This window comes from Heloderma suspectum, chromosome 11 (genome assembly GCF_057233095.1).
Source record: "Heloderma suspectum isolate Gila_16-S chromosome 11, 16-S_ref, whole genome shotgun sequence".
Lineage (NCBI taxonomy): Eukaryota > Metazoa > Chordata > Lepidosauria > Squamata > Helodermatidae > Heloderma > Heloderma suspectum.
The window spans coordinates 21,528,219-21,549,012 of NC_139468.1; the positions used below are offsets into that span (position 1 = coordinate 21,528,219).

At 41.4% G+C, this 20,794-nt stretch overlaps 1 protein-coding gene across 2 annotated transcripts in view; it reads right to left on the bottom strand.

Moving 5' to 3' along the window:
* MYEF2 (myelin expression factor 2) overlaps positions 1-17,419 on the bottom strand; it is a 23,509-nt gene extending 6,090 nt beyond the window's left edge. The window contains exons 1-17 of one of the 2 annotated variants that reach the window (XM_084817109.1): positions 17,147-17,419; positions 12,102-12,331; positions 10,871-10,923; positions 9,622-9,629; positions 9,426-9,519; positions 8,323-8,514; positions 7,475-7,628; positions 5,218-5,267; positions 5,075-5,138; positions 4,830-4,931; positions 4,209-4,259; positions 4,060-4,131; positions 3,886-3,981; positions 2,862-2,960; positions 2,210-2,281; positions 706-914; positions 571-622 (exon numbers count right to left, since the gene is read on the bottom strand). In XM_084817109.1, the coding sequence (XP_084673235.1) occupies positions 571-622; positions 706-914; positions 2,210-2,281; positions 2,862-2,960; positions 3,886-3,981; positions 4,060-4,131; positions 4,209-4,259; positions 4,830-4,931; positions 5,075-5,138; positions 5,218-5,267; positions 7,475-7,628; positions 8,323-8,514; positions 9,426-9,519; positions 9,622-9,629; positions 10,871-10,923; positions 12,102-12,331; positions 17,147-17,304 (1,756 nt within the window). In that variant the 5' untranslated portion in view covers positions 17,305-17,419. The remainder of the gene's footprint in view (positions 1-570; positions 623-705; positions 915-2,209; positions 2,282-2,861; positions 2,961-3,885; positions 3,982-4,059; positions 4,132-4,208; positions 4,260-4,829; positions 4,932-5,074; positions 5,139-5,217; positions 5,268-7,474; positions 7,629-8,322; positions 8,515-9,425; positions 9,520-9,621; positions 9,630-10,870; positions 10,924-12,101; positions 12,332-17,146) is intronic. The other variant, XM_084817110.1, reaches the window with a different exon arrangement.
* Between the last annotated feature and the right edge of the window lie 3,375 nt (positions 17,420-20,794).

Sequence of the window (20,794 nt, forward strand, 5' to 3'; positions counted from 1 at the left end):
GTAGGGATGGGAGGAGACCATATGCTCTCCAGCCCCATTCCTGCACCCTCCCCAAAGCTGCGCTTAGATGCACAAAAATGCGAGTCTAAGACAAAGTGCAGGGTGGCTACAGCACAGAGGGAATCCTCTCCTCCGTGCTGCCCTGCATTGGATAGGTGGTCACCTCAGGGGAGGTCGAAGGCGCCCGTCTATCTCTATAGGATTGCACCCTAAGCCACACTTAGTGAGAACTGTGGTTTGGTGTTTATGACTGAACCAGCCCACTGTGTTCTGGGGAACCTTGGAGGTTCCTCAGTGAAGAAGATCAGTAATGAAAATCATGTTTCCCTGAAACAAGATATTCCCCTGAAACATATACTGCAGGAGAACACTGGGTATGTTTTAGGATGTCCACTCTGTTCCTGCACAGCGAAGGTGAGCTCCAACAAACCTGGCCAATGCCCTGTATGAACTGCAGAACACGCCCCCTGAATCATCTGCCATAAACCACTGATAGACTTATCTCACCCTACCATCTCTGTTGTGGTTATCTCTATTTGAGAGGCAACAACATTTGTGCCTAATACTTACCACACTGGCTGAATTTTTCCTTAAGCTTCTGCCAGGTCAAGTCAAAAGGAAGCTGAAATGAAGATAAGCATATAGTAACATAAGGAGAAAAAGCAAGAGAATTACGCTGCTAATTAGTTTAATTAATATGCTTACATTTCTGACAAATATTTGGTTGCCTTTGGAGCCTACTCGATCTCTCACACCACTTCCCATTGGACCAGGCACAAATCCTCGATCCATATCAATATTTCTGTCCAGGCCAGTTCCCATGGTTGGGCCCATTCGATCAAAACTGGAGCTCATCCGATCCATTCCCATTCCCATTCCTCCAGTCATACTGTTCATGCCGCTTATTCCACTACCTGCCAACACAGGGAGGGAAGGGGAAAAACACACACCTACTTTTAGTAATCCAAGAGTAACATTTATAACAAACACAAGCTTTAGATTTTGTTTCACATTCATTGATAAACTGGTTTTATGCAGGGGAAAATGCAGATGAGTTTCAGCAAAGAAAACTAAATATTTTCTTGTGAAGAGGCTGTACATGTGGCAACTACTTTTTTAATTAACAGTTACTGATTTATAGCTGTGTCAGTCCCTGGCCTATTCAGTCAAGTGGATGCTGCCAATGCCACCATCACAATGACTGTCACCTGTAATCAACTTTTGGGATACCACTGATAAACCTAAAGTTAGGGTGGTTTGCACTTATATGCCAAAAGAAGTTCAATGCAAGTGCCTGCTTCACTCCGGACTTATCAGGCCATGACTATCATCTATTGATTGTGTGAGGTTCTATGTGATATTACTAGTTGTTAATATCAGAACCTCCAAACTAAAGAGGGATATTAAAAATATTGTGAGTATAAGACACTCAGGGCAGGGAGGAGCCAGAGCTCAGTAGTGGAGCACTTGCTTTGCACGCAAAAGGTCCAAGGTTCAATCCCTGGACTTGGTTTAAAGGCAGCTTCCTATGTCCCTATTACAGAAATTCATTCATCCAAACCCTGCATTCCCCCCCGCCCCGCCACCACAAAAAAGCATAATAGTTCTGATGAACATGAAACTGTAAATATATAAACTCCTTATTAAATGTGATCAGGGAAGAGAGCTAGAATCATATTCCAACGTAAGTACTGGAAATATGTTCACACACTTATAGTGCAGAGAACTTAGTGTTCCTAACATAGTACAGCACATGCTCCTTTCATTTATTTTGTAACCATGCATGATGACTATCAATCACCCTTCTACAGACAGATGTTAGACCACTGCGTAAATCAGTCATCTGACATTCTATACAGCTAATGTTTGTTCCTGCCGTTTTACTTGACCCCAATTCCAATATTCGCTATGTTTATAGAAATGATCCATCCTAAACAGTCTCAAAATGAAACTTATTCCACAGGAAACACTTTATTCCTCAACCTCTAACAACTATAAATACTAGAAGTTGGAAGGGATACAACAAAGTATGCAACATTACAGAACAACCACATCATAATAAACTTCCATTAAAACTATAGCCACCTAACCAGGAAAAATCAATTGTTTCTTTCCTGCCACTGACATGTTTTTTGGGGTCCACCTAAGTATAGTACTAAAAAACCTTCTATAACCAGAATTTATATTTGGTTGAAACAGGTCAACCTACTCATTCCAGATCCTACTGGGCCCATATTAGAAGCTCCCATTCCTCCTGCAAAACCACCAACCATTGCACCACCTAAACAAGGACAGAAAAAAAAAATCAAGTTACATAACTCTGTTTCACTTAAAGCTAGAGAATTCTACCAAACCACTTTCTTAGCACAGCAACGTTATTCCTGGGAGTACTATCCATGGGACATATACATCTAAAAATACAAGAGCTAAACTAGGGCGGCTCCTAGAGCAGGAGAAAAATGTATTCACTACAGCGTTCTCACTGAATGGTTTTCTTCATGGAATTTAAGATATATGGTCAGTAGAGCATATATTTTACGCTCTATAACTTGTGGAGCAACAAGCCCACAAGTTAGCAAAAGCATCTCTTAACATTAAAAAGACTGAGAACTAACAGTTACTAGGTATTAATTTGATTACTGCTTCAATTTACTTGTCTAATTCTATTCGCTCTCAAAAAGTAGTACAGGAAAAGCCCTGCACCTTGTCTGTCTCCAGAAAGACAACACAATACTTTACACAGACAGCTATCGGGGGGGGGGGGGGATTATGAGTATGAAGTGACAATGTTTGCTCGTGAAAGCAATTTCCTTGCTACATGCTTGATGTTCGATTCCATACAAGTTTCCCAAGGGTCATACCCATTCTTCCAAACGAGTCTCCAAAGCCACGGTTCATAGTCATATCACTTCGTCCAAAATCTCTGTCGATACTGCCTCCCATTCCACCACGGAACATTTCTGCAGGAAACACAGTACACAGATTTTCCTTTATACCCTGAATAGTATATGTATGTTTAGGCAGACACTTAGGATGGAAAAAATTGCTTTAAGTTGATGCCAGTGGGGGATATCTGCCAAAATCAAATTCCAGCTTCAGTGGAGATTTTTCCCAGGACTAAAGCAGGGGAGGAAAGGGTTATAGCTCCTGCCCCATAATTATCAGCCTACCCTAGCTGGTGCTATTTGCTTTTTTAAAACCTGCATCTTAAATGCAAAGAGCATTTACAGTCACTTCTAGTTTGAGTGTGTATGTGCATGAGAAAGAAGACTTCAATTTTTATGCAGCAGTTAACATAGTTTGATAGAAACTTTGATCCAGAACTTTATGATTTTTTTAGCAAATTAATTGTTTTAACCCTTAATTTTTATTTTGTAATAGGCCTGGTGCATTTCAGACACATTTTTAATAAGATGGGATGTTGCAATCCATCCAGCAAATTGAGGCCTTTGATTTAAGTCAACCTTAGGCATTCCTTTTGAAAGTTTCCTTTCCGTTATGTTTTATAAAGCAGTAACTCCACTGAAGACTGAGATACTGAAAATGAATTTCATAAGCACATCCAGAATAATGTTCTGCATTTCAAGTACAAACTCCGCCTTAACCCACACAACAGTTTTCAAAAAGGGGGGGGGAGAATGCAAAATAGATTCTAATGTGACATTTGATGGGAGTCCTCTCAAACATTGTGCATCATGAGTTTTAAAGAGGAAGCTGAAGTTTATAGTTTATTGAAGCCTTTTTGAAATTAAATGACATGGCAGCCAAGCTTCCACATCATTAATTTTATGCTTTTAAATCAAAGTACACAACTTTAAAGAAGCTGTTTGAATATTGAGTTGCGGTGGCAAACACAGTATAAAAGATAAAATAAATTACGCTTACCTCCCATACCTGTTGCCATGCCCCCCATGCCTGTTCCTATGCCACCACTCATTCCACTGCCAATATTCCCTCTGAAGTCATCCACACTGCCCATCCCTAGAAATAGATTTATTTATTTGTAACACCACTAGATACATTGAAATAATTTTACATTTTGAGTAGATGTTCACCTACCTCCCATTCGGTTGACTCCACCAAATCCTCCCATGTTTGCCATTCCTTTCATGCCGCCAAATCCACCAACACCTGAACCGTAAGCAAAGAGCTTTTACTAACTTCATAAATTTTGTATAGGAAAAAAAGTAATTGGAGGACATGCCTACCTCCAGCCATTCTGTTTATTCCTCCAAAGCCTGGACCATCCACTCCCATTCCTTAAAATAAATGAGAAGTACCAAAACAGATTTACAGGTTATTTATTTAGTATATTTGTATGCTTCAGCCAAATGACTCCCAGGGAGGTTCACAATAAAACCAATGCAACACCAGCAACAAAAAGTACCATAATAAAACTGCAGTAAAGCAGCAGTTAAAACAGGTTAAGATACATTACTTTAAAAGTCTGAAAGAACAAAAAAGTCTTTTTCTGGTGCTAAAAAGGTAAATGAATAGATGCCAGGCAAGCCTCCCTAAGGAGGGAGTTCCATAAACAGAGTACCACCACCGAAAAGGCCCTTTTAAAACTGCCTTTTAATGTTTACTAGTTTATCATTGTTTTCCTCATCCTGCCCTAAGTTAGGGGCTTAGTATTAGCCACAATACATTTACATTGCAATCCTATGCATGTCTAGTCAGAAATAAGTCCCATTGCATTCAGTGGGACTTCATTCCAGTTAAGTGCGTATAGGACTGTAGTCTTAAAGATGTATATGAAACTCCAGGAAATGTATCCCCAAGGCAAGAAAACCATGTTCAAAAGATTCAGGAGAGAAAAGTATACTGACCTCCTGGAGCCACACTTCCCATTCCACCACCCATGCTCAGCTGGGTTGCACTTATGGGCTGCCCACCAGGTCCAAGTCCCATTCCAATGCCTCCAAGACCACCTTTAAAAGCCAAGATCTGTCAGTTAGGTTTCAGGGTTTCTGTTGCTCTATAGTCATATACAGCTGAAAGCAGAAGCAATTCTAAAATACTTTAAAATGGTATTAGCATCTATATTAATAGGCAGGGGGGGAGTCATACTCACGAGGTAACTGTGGTGTTTTGCTATCTGCTACACGGAAATCATCATGAGGAATTGATTTGTCATCCTAACAAGAAGATGAACACTTTTAGAATGATGTCACAGTTTGTTTCAGCTACCAAGGGCAAAGAAAATGGACAACTCACCATTTTCACATGCATGGGTCTATCAAACAGGAACTGTCCATTGAACATAGCTGAACATAAAGTCAAGGAATCTTGCTTACACTAGTGACAGATGTTCAATTAGCCACAATCTTTTTGAACACATACACTACATACTAGAGCTGTCATGAAATTAAAAATTCATGGATTAATTTATATGAGCTTATTCAATCTGCATATGCTTACACACAAACAAATTAGTTCAGAAGAAACAATATTCTGCATGCATCACAAGCACCATCTTAGTAGGGGAATGCTGAGTTGTGTATGGGAGGAAGATGGAATGCCTTCTCAAGAGAGCTTCGGCTATTGGGCGGTATAGAAATTTTAAAAAAAATTTCTAAGTTGGTGAGTGATGTAATTGCTTACTGAAACCATTGGCATTAAAGAATAATTAAGAATTTCTTTAAAATCTGCTACATTATTTAACAGGGCCTCTTTTTCATATCATCAAGTTAGGGCGCAATCCTATGGCCACTAGACAGTATCTAGACAGCCACAGGATTTTTTGTTTTCTGGGAACCAACCTCGGAGCCAGCACTCTGAGGTCAGTTCCCAGAAAACCGACTCCCTGCCCCTCATAGGTGGCACAGTTCGTCCCGGGCTCTGTGCTCGTAGAAGCAGCATGGAGCCACCGAAAAGGGGGAGTTCCTGGGGAAGGGGAAGCGACAGTGGAAGCACAGTTACAATGCTTCCTATGTGCCATCCAGCCTCCCCTCCCCTCTCCACTCCCTCCCCTCCCCACTCCCAGCTCCAAAACTGGCCATCTAGCTGAAAATGTAGGGTGGCTGGAGCACGGAGGAGAAGATCCCCTCCCCGTTCCACCCACCCTGCACTGGATAGTCTGTTACCTCTGAGTTCAGAGGCAGAAGACTGTCCCCATAGGATTGTGCCCTTAAGCAATTAAAATGAACCAAGCAGTACAGCCCTACTGTATACTATTCATGTAATTTCCTGAATACCTGTTCTTTGTCCTAATGTAGGGAAGCATTTCCCCAGTGCTTGGATTACATGGGAGCCAGGCTCCTTAGCTGTTTTAAAAGGCTACCAGGCCAGTGAGGGGCAGGGGGATTTGTCTAAAACTGGAAGGAGTCAATGAGTGGGGATTGTGTCAGCCATCCTGCCTCTTCTGCATTTAAGCAAAGTTCTGTGGACTCCACCAATTGCACTAGTTTTCCCCTAGACTCCAACAGCTCACCAAATTATTCGGTTTTAATAGCAGAAAGCAGCAGCTGCCATCATCACAGCACAGGGAAAAAATATTTATCTAAATTTTTGATAACCTGCCTTTTTATTTATGTCATGCACTTCATAGCCACCTTTCAAGACTACAGTTATCAAGGTGGCTTACATATATTCACAAACAATAGCAAAAAAATTGTTAGTACACCAGTCCATAACAACATCTTCTTTCCCAGGAGCTTTCTTGCCAACTATTTTATACCCCCAAAGGTTTTGTAAACAAATGTTCACCAGCTGAGAGAAACCTGCAGGTATGCTGGCCTGAGCAGCCTCCTTCAAAGAAAAATTCTACAGAGAAGATGCCACTCTGCATAGTCAAACTTTAACCTCAGATGGCAGGGATGGAGGGATACAGAGCAGGGCATCCCCCGAAGATAAAAGACAGAGCACATCAAGTTACATATAGGAAGTAGTGTTTCAGGCATGGCTTTGAGGAGTTAACTATGTGGTTCCTTTTCCTCAGAAGGCCAAGATTTCTCCACACCAAGTCTATTGTTAACTTCTCCCTCCCTAATTCTTGGGAAAAGACTTGCCAGATATTAAGTTGAGGCCCACACCCATCATGATTAGGCTGGAAAGCAGTTATCATCTGTTAAAAATCAATCCCAGTATCCCTACCTAAAAAATTGAGCCAACTTGTTCCAACGGAGAAAGAAGACTTCATGCTTCCAAGCATCCTCCCAATATTAATACTGTCACATATCCCGAGTGCTAACCATACACCAATGCTGCCACCATGTTATAATCACCCTCCATAATAAATGTATCAGTGCTATAGGTAGAACGGTATGAAGTTAAACATGTACCTGATCAAATATTTAGCAAACCGAAAAGTTATCAACTGTTCTATTGCACAATTCACCTATTTTCAGGCAAACTCACAAAAATATACTGGAGATATACATGAATCCTTTTAACATTCTCACATTTAACCCAAATTTGAGAAAACACTCCTTTAAACCTGAGCTCAGTCACTCTCCAACTCTTGTCAGGATACATATCGCCTGAACAGCTTCAATTGGCTGCTCAAAAGTCACTGTTCCCATTCCTCGACTTTTGCCATCTTTGTCTTCCTTAATATCTGCTCTTTTTACAGTCCCAGCAATGCTGAACACCTCCTTTAATTTCTTCCAACCAACTTTGAAGTCAAGCTTTAAAAAGACAAAGTTTCCATGAGACAAACCAATATAATTTTGCCTCACTAAACCAAGGGGGTTTTAGTACAGGGCCAAACTCTAATATAACTTAAAAGGAGAAAATGTTTTTATTATGTGGATAGATGCATACAGGTTTTTAATTGAAATATTAGTGTCTGAAATGCAACTAAACCTAAATCATTTCTGTTTCCTTTCAGTTTTCAACATCCTGAGGAACAACTTCATGCTGATGAAAAGAAGAACCTTGGCTCACACATTTTAGTTAAAAGCTACTAAAATGAAGACAATGATTTAAGTATACTTAGCAACAACTCAATATTTGCTTAAGGAAGAGTACATAAAAAGGTTTTGTTGATGACGCATTTTAAACTGGTTACTATGAGAGCAACTCACAGAAAAGCTTCATCAAAAAGGTGTTCAAGAATTGTATAGCAGCATAGACAATTACACGAAAAGTCCCAGAAATGGTTGTATCTCAGTTTAGACACACAAAACCACAATCAGATGAAATGCAACAGTGCTTAAAAACCCATGAAAATGAGTATTAGAGGAATAATCCCATGAAAATGAGCATAATTTATTATTTATTACTCCTCTCTAAGAGAACCCATGTTATGTGCCAGGAAAACTTGATGGTGTACTCAAAAACTTTAGCAATGTACATCCACCAGTGCATCTTTATACTCACATTGGCAACAAATATGGTGGACCCAAGCCTACCAGCTTGCAGATTACTAATAATCTCAGGAGGAATATTTGGATTATTAAGAATAGAAGGTGGTAAATTCATCAAGCCAGGTGTTATATCTGGGCCATGTCCTCCTGTGAATGGACCACTCCCACGCTGCAATGCCCTGCGAGCATGTTCACCATCTGGATCCTATAACACATTTAATAAGAGAAAAGGCATCTATTAACCTCAATTCAGGTGCAACAAATGATACAGCATTTTTGAAATTCCACAAAACCCCAGAAGAGCAGTTAGTGTCCTTATCAGTGGCAGCAGAAGGAATAAACTTCATGTGCATGGAGACCTAGCTCCCTCACCTCTAGAGGTGGTCCTTTCAGATGAGGGTTGAGACAGTGTGCACTGCCACTTCACATGCTGTTACCTAGCCTATGGACAAGTAGAAATCTGTCAGCCTAACATGTTCTTCCAAAAACCAAATTCAATGATCTTGGCATTATCTGTTAATATCATACGTAGAGGACAATAACTCTCTGTGATGGAACCTTTCAGAGAGCAATATAAACACAATGAAAATGTTGACATATGTATTCCTTCCCACCCACTCCCGTGGCTCACTAGAACACAGCAAGGCAATCAGAACAAGACACAGATCAGAATCATATAGCAAATTCCCCAGAACTTAAAATGCTCACTCAGCTATGGATCTAATCTTGCAGATACGAAGACATATTGAAGTCTTGCAGAAATTTAGTAAGGCATATATTCCCAACACAGGCAATCCCGTATCAACACAGAACTCTTTATCTGAACTTTTAATTTTTTAGAGGCCTTGGAAGTTTCCTAGGCCATCTGACTGAGGCTGCAGCTTAACAAATCAGTCAATTTACAAGCTATGGGTAAAGGAAATGGGGAGTAGGGATTGAACACATTTGCCATTTTAAAAAGAGTACTGGGATTTTTAATATTGCTTGTCTGGGAAAGTAGTAAGATTGCTGTTACTGTATAAAAGTCTCTGTGAGGGCATTTAATAACTCCATATTCTTCTTTTAAAAGAAATCAAATATCTTCACAGTACTTGGCTGAAAAATTACAAACCGTACCTCTTTTATGTTCAATGGTCTTCCATTAAGGTCGTATTTATTCATGGTTTCCAGTGCCTTCTTGACAAATTCTTCATCTTTGAATTCAACCACACTGCATGAAAAAGAATTAAATTTTGGTTTGTTTTTCAAACTGCTATTAAAATATGTTCCTAAAATATCAAGTATTAAGAGAAAACAAAAACCACACACTTACCCACAACCCTATATCCATGTGAAGGTTGTCAACATGGGAGAAGGAAAAAATAAATAAAACTGAATCAGTAAATGCAGTTGTTGCAGTAAAGTTCTTTCAGATTTTAGACAAACTGAACAAAGAATAAAAGTTCTGGAGTGGGAAGAACAGAATTTAACTTGTAATTTCTCCTACCACCTTTAAATAAACATTGCGCTGTGCATGAAAGTTAATTTTAAAGACATAGAAGGTGGTTGTTCAGTTGTTGTTTTTTAATTGACTCCTTTCCACTATGTTTTCCTTGAGCCAAACCAGAAGTAGAATGTGAAAATGACACACAGATCGCCATGATCACCTAAAGGAAAAAACTGAGCAGGATAGCCAAGAATATCATTGGATGATTATCTTGAGGTACAATACTCAGATTTTCCATAAATATTGCAGTTACATTGCTTAACGATTGTTGGTACCCCCTCCATATTACAAGTTTAAGAAGGAACAGTTTGATGGAAAAAACCACGTTACTCTTCAATAAAAATAAAGCAATCAGCTTAGGTCAAATTTTATTTTTTTTAAAAAAAACATTCTCATAGGGCAAACAAAAAGAGCATTTAAATTAAAATCTTAAGGGGAAAAAATCAAACACCCAACAGGTTTTATTGCTTACGTTCGATTCAAACCTGCATTTTTCATGTTCACACAGCAGGCTCAAGACTTACTATAGTTTGAACGTTTGACCTTTTTAAGAAGAAAGACACAAAGCAGCTTTAACATTCTTTGCACTGAATTGCCTCCCTCATTGATGGCATCCACTGCCTAACAACCAACTCCTTCCATTCCATTTTTTTAACCTAACCAAGTTCAATAATCCAGAAGTAGTCCTGCAATCTTTAGGCTCATCAAAACATAGGTTTATACTCAGCCTCTAATTAGAATGCTACACTTAAATTTATCATTTCAGTGATTTTTTTCCAGTCCTCAACTTAAAACACATCTGAACACAACAGAAATCCTAAAGTGAGCTGCTGTTTTAAGTGAATTAGGTAAATGCCATTTATTTAAAGCACATATTAAAGAACTTTTCCCTTGCATCCAGCTACACTGATTTATATAAGTTGACAAACTGTAACTGATACAGAAACCTCAGTCTGTAATAGCATCAATGTAAAAAAATGAAACTTACTTTCCAATTACTGGTACAAGTATTATACAAAAGTAAAACTGCTGAGGAACTTTAAACCTCTAGCAGATGATTGCCCACAGCACTTACCCTTGATTTTCCTTCTGCATCCTTAAACAGCTCCACGTATGTAACCTCACCAACTACATAAGACATACAAAGGGAAAATACCAAGAGACAATGCATTTAAACACCAGTGTCTTGCTTTGCTGTGTCCCTGTGCACAACTCTACGAAGCACCTATTATTCACCAACAATCAAAACCAGACCAACATACCTCCTGTCAAGGGCTATATAATTTAGCTAATTTTCAGGAATATGCAACAGCCACATTCTCAAAAGCTAAAGAAAAACAACTATATTTAACCTAATTCATACTACAGATCATATTTTGGCCAGTATGATATAGTTGGTGAACAAGTTCAGATATACAAATAGTCCCTTCACCTATCAATTAGGACATCAACAATAGCACTTTTCAGTGACATTTGTCATCCTGCTCACAACAGCTGTTTTAAGGTGACTTTCTACCTGAATAGCTTCAAATAGTAAAGAGGTTGCCTTCAATAGAATAACCAATTTACAAGCGTCAAAAAATTTCACAGCAAGCCACACACTTTCTAAAGTAAAGTTTCATTGCATAAACCCAATCATATAGTCACGTCACCTTACAACAGATACACCTAGCACAGTTAAAGGTTTGTTTAAATTTTTAAAAACCTAAAAACCAAATGTTCTTTGCATGATTTTGAAGCAATCATTTTTCCCAAGTTAATGCAAAACTAACTTTTGACAGTTCATGAATTGGGATTTCTCCTGCCCAAGACCTGCCCATGGCAAGACATTTGGGGCAAATAGTTCTGTCAAACTACAACTGTAGTAACACACTTGATATAGAGCTCCAGACAGACAAGTCATGGCAGAAATGACAATGCAGACAGAAATAATTCCACAGCCAGATTCCACCAAGAAAAATACAGAAGCATCTTTTGAAAGACATCCTTTGTCATTCGTACTTTAGAAACACACAAAGTATTGCTTACATTCAGAACTACAGCTAGACATAACGCAGTCCCTTTAAAAGTTCATGAGGGCATGCTTATTCTCTAGGCTATCTACTATCATACTAGAATGGAAGGAGACTGTGGATACTTCATTTACCCATACTATCCTGCAATGCAAACATCTCCAGTGAAAAAGGGGGAAAGTAGATGTCAAACAGAAGTTGAAAAGGACAAACTAAATCTGTATGGATCATAGTACTCCAGATATTTGTGTTTGTCCCATTCCTCTGTGAAGCAGGCTGTAAGGAGCAAGTTACCTTTCTCTCTCATAAGATCTTTAATAGATTGCCATTTCATGTCATATGGGATGTTGCTAATGAATACTCTGTTACGGTTAATGGTCTTCTTTTCTCCAGTGCCTGCACTCTTCTCCTTTGTGTATGGATGAAATCTATTCCTGTGCCCAAGAGATGGGATAGCCTTCGGTTTTGAAATATACTTTGCTTTCACAGGTGGTGTCTCATCTTTTACTGTTTCATCATTGTCCCTGTATTTGGGAGGGAGGGGAAAAGGAAGATTATTTTTGCTTTGAAAGATATAATTCTGTTAATTTTTATAGCAAAATTTAAAGGCTAGAACAACACTGTCACAGGGCCAAACTACATACATTCGGAGTAGTATCGTCCCATCTTTGTGCATATGTATGCATGCGTTGTTGTTTTTTAGAAGCAGTGACATGGGTGGAGTGGGGTTAACACTCCCCCCCCCCAGAATGCAGTCCTGGTGAAAATCCGCCCCTTCAAGGAGCTGCTAGCACCCCAAAGTGCGAGGGTACTATTGGTGCAAGTAGCAGCTTCCCAAGAAGGATTTCTGGCAAGACTGTGATAGAGGGAAAAGTTAAACCCCACTCCACCTGTGCTGCACTCTCAATCTGGATGGAGCAGTGGGGCTGTAGCTGCTATTTAAAAAACAAACCCTCACACACAAATGTGAAGATGCATGTAATTTAATGTTTATCCCAGAGTTGTTTTTAACTACTCACCTGGCTGCTCCAGGTAACAAAGAATTTCATCAAGATAAGAGAGCAAGCCACCACCCTCTCCAGCAATGCCTTTCTACACTGGGTGTGGGGGAGGGCAATTTGCCTCCTCCCCACCCACACCCAGGACAGAAACCAAGCAGGCTTCTAGAGGAGACATGGAACACTTCATCTCTCCTCTGTCAGCCTGCTGCATTTCCATGGTGGTGGCAGAAGGGAAGCCCCTTCCTGCAAGACCAGCACCAGCAAAGAACTCAAAGCTGGCGGAAGCAGGAAGGAGTGCTCCTTCTCTCTGCTGCCAGTCTGCTGAGTTTCCATACTAGACATACAGCAGGTGAGCCTCCTGAGTGCCCAGAATACAAACCAAGCTGGTGGAGGAGGGAGTACTCCATGCCTCCTCTGACAATCCACTTTGTTTCAAACCTGCAAAACATTTTTACTAGCCTGCCTTTTGCTTGTATGAGGGGCTGGCAAAGGAGGGACAGAGTGCTCTATCCATCCACTGCCAATCCTCTTATGAAGAAAAAGAATGACAATATTGTTTCTTTGCAGGCTAGTAACTTTTCTGGGATAACTTACAAGGCTGGCTTATGCATATTTCCTAAGCAGTATACAAGATATCTCTGATAATCACATTCTCTGACATCTGTTGGCAAGTATCCACACTGACCTGGGAATATACATAATCCCCTGCCCATGTTGTCAATCTACACACCTTCTCCATGGCTTCATGTGAACATCCAAAATCACCAGTCAACTCATGTCAACCCCACCATGTACACATAAAGACCAAGACCTCTCAGGAGGATATTTCTAAGTAATAACACATGATTGATAAGGGAATTACAATCTAGAAACATGTGCGCCCGGTTGAACCAGAGAAGATCAACAGGAATTTAAGCCAGGAATAGCTGCAAACATTATCTACTGGTAGGCCACAAACTCAAAAGAAAGAGCCATTTGCATAGCTCTGGCTTTCCCACTGTCAGTTAAGGAACAGAATAAATTTATGGCAGGAGCGGGGAGTATTTCATAGCCAACAACGAGGCACAGTTGTTCATGCAGTTCACTGGACTGGTGTTAAAAATAAAATTCATCATGCCATACAGAAAACAGAAATACCCTAATATCTATTTCTGTCCTACTTTCAAAGGAACAATTTCAGTATTTTTAACAACTACATGAAAAATAAGCAGCTTTTACCAAAATTAAAACACTTTAAGGTAGGTTAGTTAGATACCAAAAGATTCTAGAACTTAAGAGATCAGGGCCAACTTTGAAAGTTCTAAGTGATCTGAGAAGAGATATTTGGGGAGTAATATCACACAAATTTTACAAGGAACAAAAGAATGTAGCGCAACTACAGTTTCCCTCTGAAGAAATGTCCAAGGCAAAGTTTAACTGAAAAAGCTTCACAAACAAATTAGCCTGCAAGAAAGGAACCACTGGATTAACAAATTACAATAAAATCCATATGTAAAATTTCCTGTTGTATTATTGGAATGACTAAATAAAGCAGAGGAGGCTCAAACCCTGGAAATACATTATTTCCTGTGGATGGTCATCTGCTTAATAGTAACTCTAGGCTAGGCAGTGGATGCTGCCACCATACCTTCCTCCGCCTTCAGGTATCAATAAGTACTGCCATCATATTAACTCAATGCAATAAGGTTCATTGTAACGAACACTTAAAAACTAGCGAATAGTTGTTAAATGAAGTCACAGTATTCTTTAATGGAGTGTGATATTGCATTTGCACCCTTCTTGTGGGCTTTGCACAGGCAACTGTGCAAACAGAATGCTGGACTAGATAGGCCTGTGGTCTGATTCAGCACAGCTTCTTATGTTCTTAAAAGAAATATTAGCCAAAAAACTCTTTGTATATTAGACTTTTTGCACAGCATTTGACTAATAATTGTGCTCAATTAAGTATGAACTAGGAATAATCATACAAATTATTTCACTGGGATCAAAATGCTCTAGTATAATTACTGCTATAAAAAAGATAAATCAATTATACAATTAACAAATATTGACCAATAATGCAATGATACAAAACCATCCAAGCCTCCTGGTAAGCAAAAGCTTGCCCCAACAGTTTATATTTTAATGCAGTTCAAAGGGAATTCAGACACTTATTACTGGCAATAGACAATAGCTACTGTCAGGCAGCATTGCAAACAAGTCTACTTAGTTGCTAACCAACATTTCTTTTACTAGAGCTATGTCCGGCATTTGTGTCCTTCAAACACAGAAACACTACACACCTGATAACCTATAAGACAAAAAGATAGAGGCAAAACAAAAACATTTGCCTGAATGTTTCCTGCCTGGTTTTGGTAAGCCTCACTTACCAAAGACTCTAAGTTACTCACCAAATAGTGAGTAACTATTTACAAGCCTAGAAAGATGTATTCTGTGAAGCCATCATTCTAAGGAGGAGCTGAGGGCGAGAGTGAACAAAGTTTTTTACAACTAAAGGAGAGCAAGTACGATCTTCCATGAAAAGTGCAAACCCTGCAATAACTTATCCTGGTTTGCTTTTCAATATAGGCGTTGAACATAGTTAAGTCCAAGCATTCCTTTTCAGCAACAGGTTATAGGCTGGTTAATGTAATAAGGCCCCTGCTGGAGCAGACTAAATGGTCCATCTGGTCCAGAATTGCATTTTCAACAGTGGCCAAACAAATACTACTGGGAAGCTTAAAAGCAGGGCATGAAGGCAATAGTCCTCCTCCCCACCATCTGGTACTCAACTGTATACTGTATTTGTATCAGAAGATCCCATTTAGTAATCTAATAGCTTTTAATAGACCTACCCTCCATGCATGCATGTCTTTTTAAATCCTTCTGCGCTAGTAGCCATCACTGCGTCTTATGGTAGTGCATTCCATACAATAATTACTTATATGAAATAGCAGTTCTGTCTGTTTTGGATGTCATCCCAATCGATTTTATTGGGCAACCCCAAGTTGTATGGTTATAGAAGAGGGAGAGAAAAAAAAATCTATGGGCACATAATTACTAAAGGAATGGCAAGTTCATAGAGCACACACTCCAAATTCTATTTCATCATAATAAACCTGCAAGAAACTGGATACAGAAGAGGTCCCTCAGTTCTTCCTAAACATATTAGTGCCTTGGAAGGGCTTTGTGCTTTATAATTGGAACTCATCCAAAACACGAGTAGAGGAGACTACTGTTCTTGTTCTGCCTTAGCCTGGAGGAATAAACAGACCTAATAGTTTTCAAGCGATAACATGGGATGTATTACATTCACCAACAAGGACCAAGAACTCATGCTGACAGACTGGTATTGTCACCAACTACTGTTGTTAGGAATGGTTACTGCTTATCTAATATACATTTGAGCTTCGAGAAGAAATGTCACAGTGTGCCTCTTATTTAGTGACCCCTGGGCCCCACCGTTTGCCATTTGTTTGTGCGTATATTCGCTAACTGAAGATAACGCTTCATGTGGGTCTCCAGTCCACAAACATTTCTGCCACAGTAAATCTTAGTCTACGTAAATATTCACGTAGACTAAGACAGCGAAAATAAGGGGAATGCAAATAGCGTAGCAGATGTACACTAAGTAGACTAAGACGGGCCAAAATAAGGAACGCAAATGGCGGTGGCCGTAGCTGCCGCCATTTGTGTACGTGCATTTTTTTTTTTAAGTCAGATTAAAAATCTTTTAAGGTGCCACCAACAAGACTCTTTGTTCTGCTTGATGTAATGGACTAAGATATGTATGCGTACTCTGAACTAAACGCCTCCCCCAAGTTCAAGGGGGCTTACTCCCGGTTACGTGTGCACCCTAACATGGCCAAGCTATGTTCCACCCTTCATGCATCTGCCTAATCTTCTTCTTCTTCTAGTAGCCAGCATCGCAGCCTGTGTATTTCTCAGCTAGTTCTAATCCTTCTATGAAAATAATAGCAGCAGCAGCAACCTCTTTTCTTCAAAACAAAACAAAAAATGAAGGCCTGCAGAGGCCCTGGGCAGCCTCCCTTCCCCCACCGCACACACCCCTCCCCCATCAGGTGCCCCTCACTGAACAATACTGAGAAACGACACGGGGGAGGGGAGGGGAGGGGAGGGGGCTCTACAGCTTTTCTCGTCCTCGACCCCCCCCCCCCAGGAGCGGCCTGTCGCCCCGCCAGCGCCGAGCGGCGCCGCCGACTGCCTCACCGCCCCCGCGCGGGGCCTGCGCGGCCCCCCGAATCCCCGCACTCAGGTAGCGGTCCGGCTTCGCCGCCCACGCCCCCTTCCCGGCCAGACTCCAGCGCGCGCGCGCGCTCTCTCTCATTCACAACACACATTTTAACACCGTTGGCGCCGCCGCCGCCGTCGCCGCTGTCGGGCATGGCCATCCCGCCCGCCTCTTCCTCCTGAGGCCGCTCGTGGTCGTTGGCGGCGGCCGCCTCCTCGGCTTCCCCCAACGGCGCCCCGGCCTCGAACTTGTCGTCCTCCGCCATTTTGGCCCCCGGCAGGCTCCTCGCTGGGCTTTGAGAAGACACCCGTCCCCCGCCGCCGCCGCCGCCGCCGCCGCAACCTGAGCGAGCGCCTCGGCCTCTGCTGGCCCTGCGCACCGGCTGCGCCAAGCTCTCGCGAGAACTTAAATGGCGCTGGGAACGGGAAGATGCCGCTCGGGCTGCGGCGAGAGGCAGCTGCCCGGTTACCGTAGCGACAGCGGCTCTTGCGGCGGGGGAGGCCTCCGCTGGCGCCAGCCTCGCTTTCTCTCCCTCGTCCGGCGCAAAGATGGGCGCGTGGGGAGCGCCAGAGTAGCCGGGGCGAGCGCGCCGTCCTTCCGTTCTTTGAATCAGCAAATGAAATGATAAATAAGAATGTAAACATGAACTAAATTTTATCGGGAACAACGAGGAATTTACATTATTATTATTATTACGTTTATACCCCGACTTTTTCTTTTCTTTTTTTCCTTTTGCAAGGCGCCCGAGGCAGCTTATATGGAGTAGAATCCAACGTCACGCCTACTTAAGAGTAGGCCCGTTGACATGAATGGGATTTAAGGTAGTCGTGACTAAGGGCACAATCCTATGCAAGTCTAGACAGAGAAAAGGCCCACAACTCCCAGCATTCCCCAGCCAGCCATGGCTGGCTGGGGAATGCTGGGAGTTGTGGGCCTTTTCTCTGTCTAGACTTGCATAGGATTGTGCCCTAAGTTAAGTTCCATTCATTTCAATGGGTCTACTCTAATTAGGACTTATGTTGGAATATTACCCATGGTCGTTGTCGTCCTCTCCATTTTATCCTCACAGCAACCCTGTGAGATAGGCTAGGCTGAGGGTCAGTGACTGGCCCAAAGTCACCCAGTGAGCTTCATGGTCTAGTGAGGACTAGAATCCAGGTCTCCCGAGTCCCAATCGAACAACCTTAACCACTATACCACACTGGCTCTCACACTGTAAATCTTGCTTACATAGCACAGCTTGGTGTCGCTGTTTATATTTATACCCAAGGTCTTCAGGGTGGCATTCTGGGTCGTCATCCCCTTGTGAGGTAGGGCAGGCTGAGAGATGGCGAATGGCCCATAGTCACCCAGCCACCTTCCTGGCTGAGTGGGGGCTTGAATCCAGGTCTCCCCAATCTAAATCCAACTGAGCACAAATCTCTGCAATCGATGTCTCATATATTATGTATTTATTGTTTATTTTATCTAGCACATTTCTATTCTGCCCAGTATCTAATGTTCTCTGGGTGGAGTACAAGGAGTTAAAAAGCTAAAATGACATAAAACAGTTAAAAATATAAAATGCAATACAAATATTTTAAAGAAAATACAATATAATGCAGAACAATAAACAGCACAGCTAGATGGACCAACGGTCATAAGGCAGCTTCCTATGATCCTATGAACTGATAAAACAGCCATAACAACCTAGAAGTAGGTCTCTAAAATGTTTAAAAAACTGCAAGTGTGGTCCACATGGGCATGGGGGGAGGGGGGGACAATTGCCCACCCATGACTGATAATCGCCAATTTCCCAGCTTTCATTAAAATTTTAAAACAGCAAGTATCTAGCCATGGTATGAAGTAAATACAAACTAAAATGTTCAGGCAATGTATCCCGTCTATTTGTTTTGTGAGAAACTTGTCTGCTCTTACCTCTCAATGTTTTGAGACAATGACTGAAGTAATAACAATTACTTAAATAAATAACAATTACTGTTAGAGCCAGTGTGGTGTAGTGGCGAGAGTGCTGGACTGGGAGTCGGGAGATCCGGGTTCTAGTCCCCACTCGGCCATGGAAGCTCACTGGGTGACTCTGGGCCAGTCACAGACTCTCAGCCCAACCCACCTCACAGGGTTGTTGTTGTGAGGATAAAATGGAGGAAGGAGGAGGATCATGTACGCTGCCTTTGAGTTCCTTGGAGGAAAAAAGGCGGGATATAAATGCAATAAATAAATAAATACTGAGCTAGCCAATTACACTAAAAAGAGTGAAAAAGCCATTGTCTGGAAAAGAGACCTCTTGGTTCATTTTTAAGCCAATTTTAAGCCAATTTGGGGGTCTTCCCTGGTGGAGAAGTTACTGCTGCCCCATTAAAAAAATAATTCAGAAATACAGGATTTTACTGTAGCTGAGAAATGAACAGGAGTGTCTCTGCCCCAAAATAATGGGTATCAACAAAGACAGGAGTTCTAACTCATGTCTTATTTAATCCCCCCCCCCCGTGTGTGTGTGTTTCCAGACATTGTAAACATTTTTAAAAATGCCATGCCAATGCAGATGAACCCAGTCATTATTATATTCATACTGCAAGGCTGTGGCTGAGAGATCATGGATTACACCAGTCTTGCAATGTAGCCCAATGTTGTTATACCGATTTTGTTAGAGGGAGTTAGAATACTGTCTGACAACTCTGCAATGTAGTCCAGTATTGTTATCCAGTCTCCTGGCATGTTGGTTTTCTTTAGGGAAATGCGGTGTGTGGGTGGGGGATTGTGACAGCATTGCAGTTAATTAAGGGCCGGGGCGGGGGGGGGGGTGAGGACCGCCAGGAAAATACTTGAGGGATTCAACCAACAGTGGAAAGACATCCTCCAGATACCAGGTCAAGTAGCTGGACAGCAGGTCTACCCATTGAAAAACAACAGAGGGGTATGCATGTTTCTCAGAGGCCAGGTCTACCCAGCTCCATAGACTTGATGCCTTGTCTTGTCGCTGCTCAATCACCCGATGGACCAGAAATGACAGACCTGTTCTCTTACATTACTTATGTATGTATATTCTTTTCCCCCATGGAAAAATCCCTATGGACACCCATGAAGCCTGTGCCAGCACTGCTCCTAACCCACAGCAGTTGTTACAATCTGGAGCAACCATAACTTGGTTATAATCATAACTTGGTTATGCAGCTGATGTACACTTAACTTGTAACACAGTATAAATCACTTAAGACAGCTGCACATCAGTGCACAGCAAATGCGAAAACAACTTGAGGATTTGTGTTCCTGTGAACACACTCTACATACTGTTATTGTCTATTTAAGGGGAAATGAATGCTTACGTTTGTTTTTTGTTCCTCTCTCTCTCTTTATAGATGAATTATTTTCTGAGAATCAGAGAAAATATTAACCAGCAAGTAGGAGCCAGTTGAAAACCTCCCATCATGCTGATGTCTAGTCCACATCAGTTGATTTTAGAGGAAGTTAAGTTTAGCCATAGGATGAAAAAGGAAGAGACTTAGCAGGCAGCAGCAAAAAGATAACAAAATTATGCCCCATCAATTTCCCAGCCTCCTTAAATTCAGCAAGATTTGCAGCCCTTCATAGAAAAGAAAAGCAGGATGTTCATTGTTTGGAAACAAATGTTCCATCACTCCCTATCCCAGTTTAGGCTGTAGTCCTTTGGGGAACTGAGGGCATGGCACAGTTTGAAAAACAAGTGACACAGTTACCAGTCCACGCACAGGTTACCTCAAGATTGGACCATTGCAATG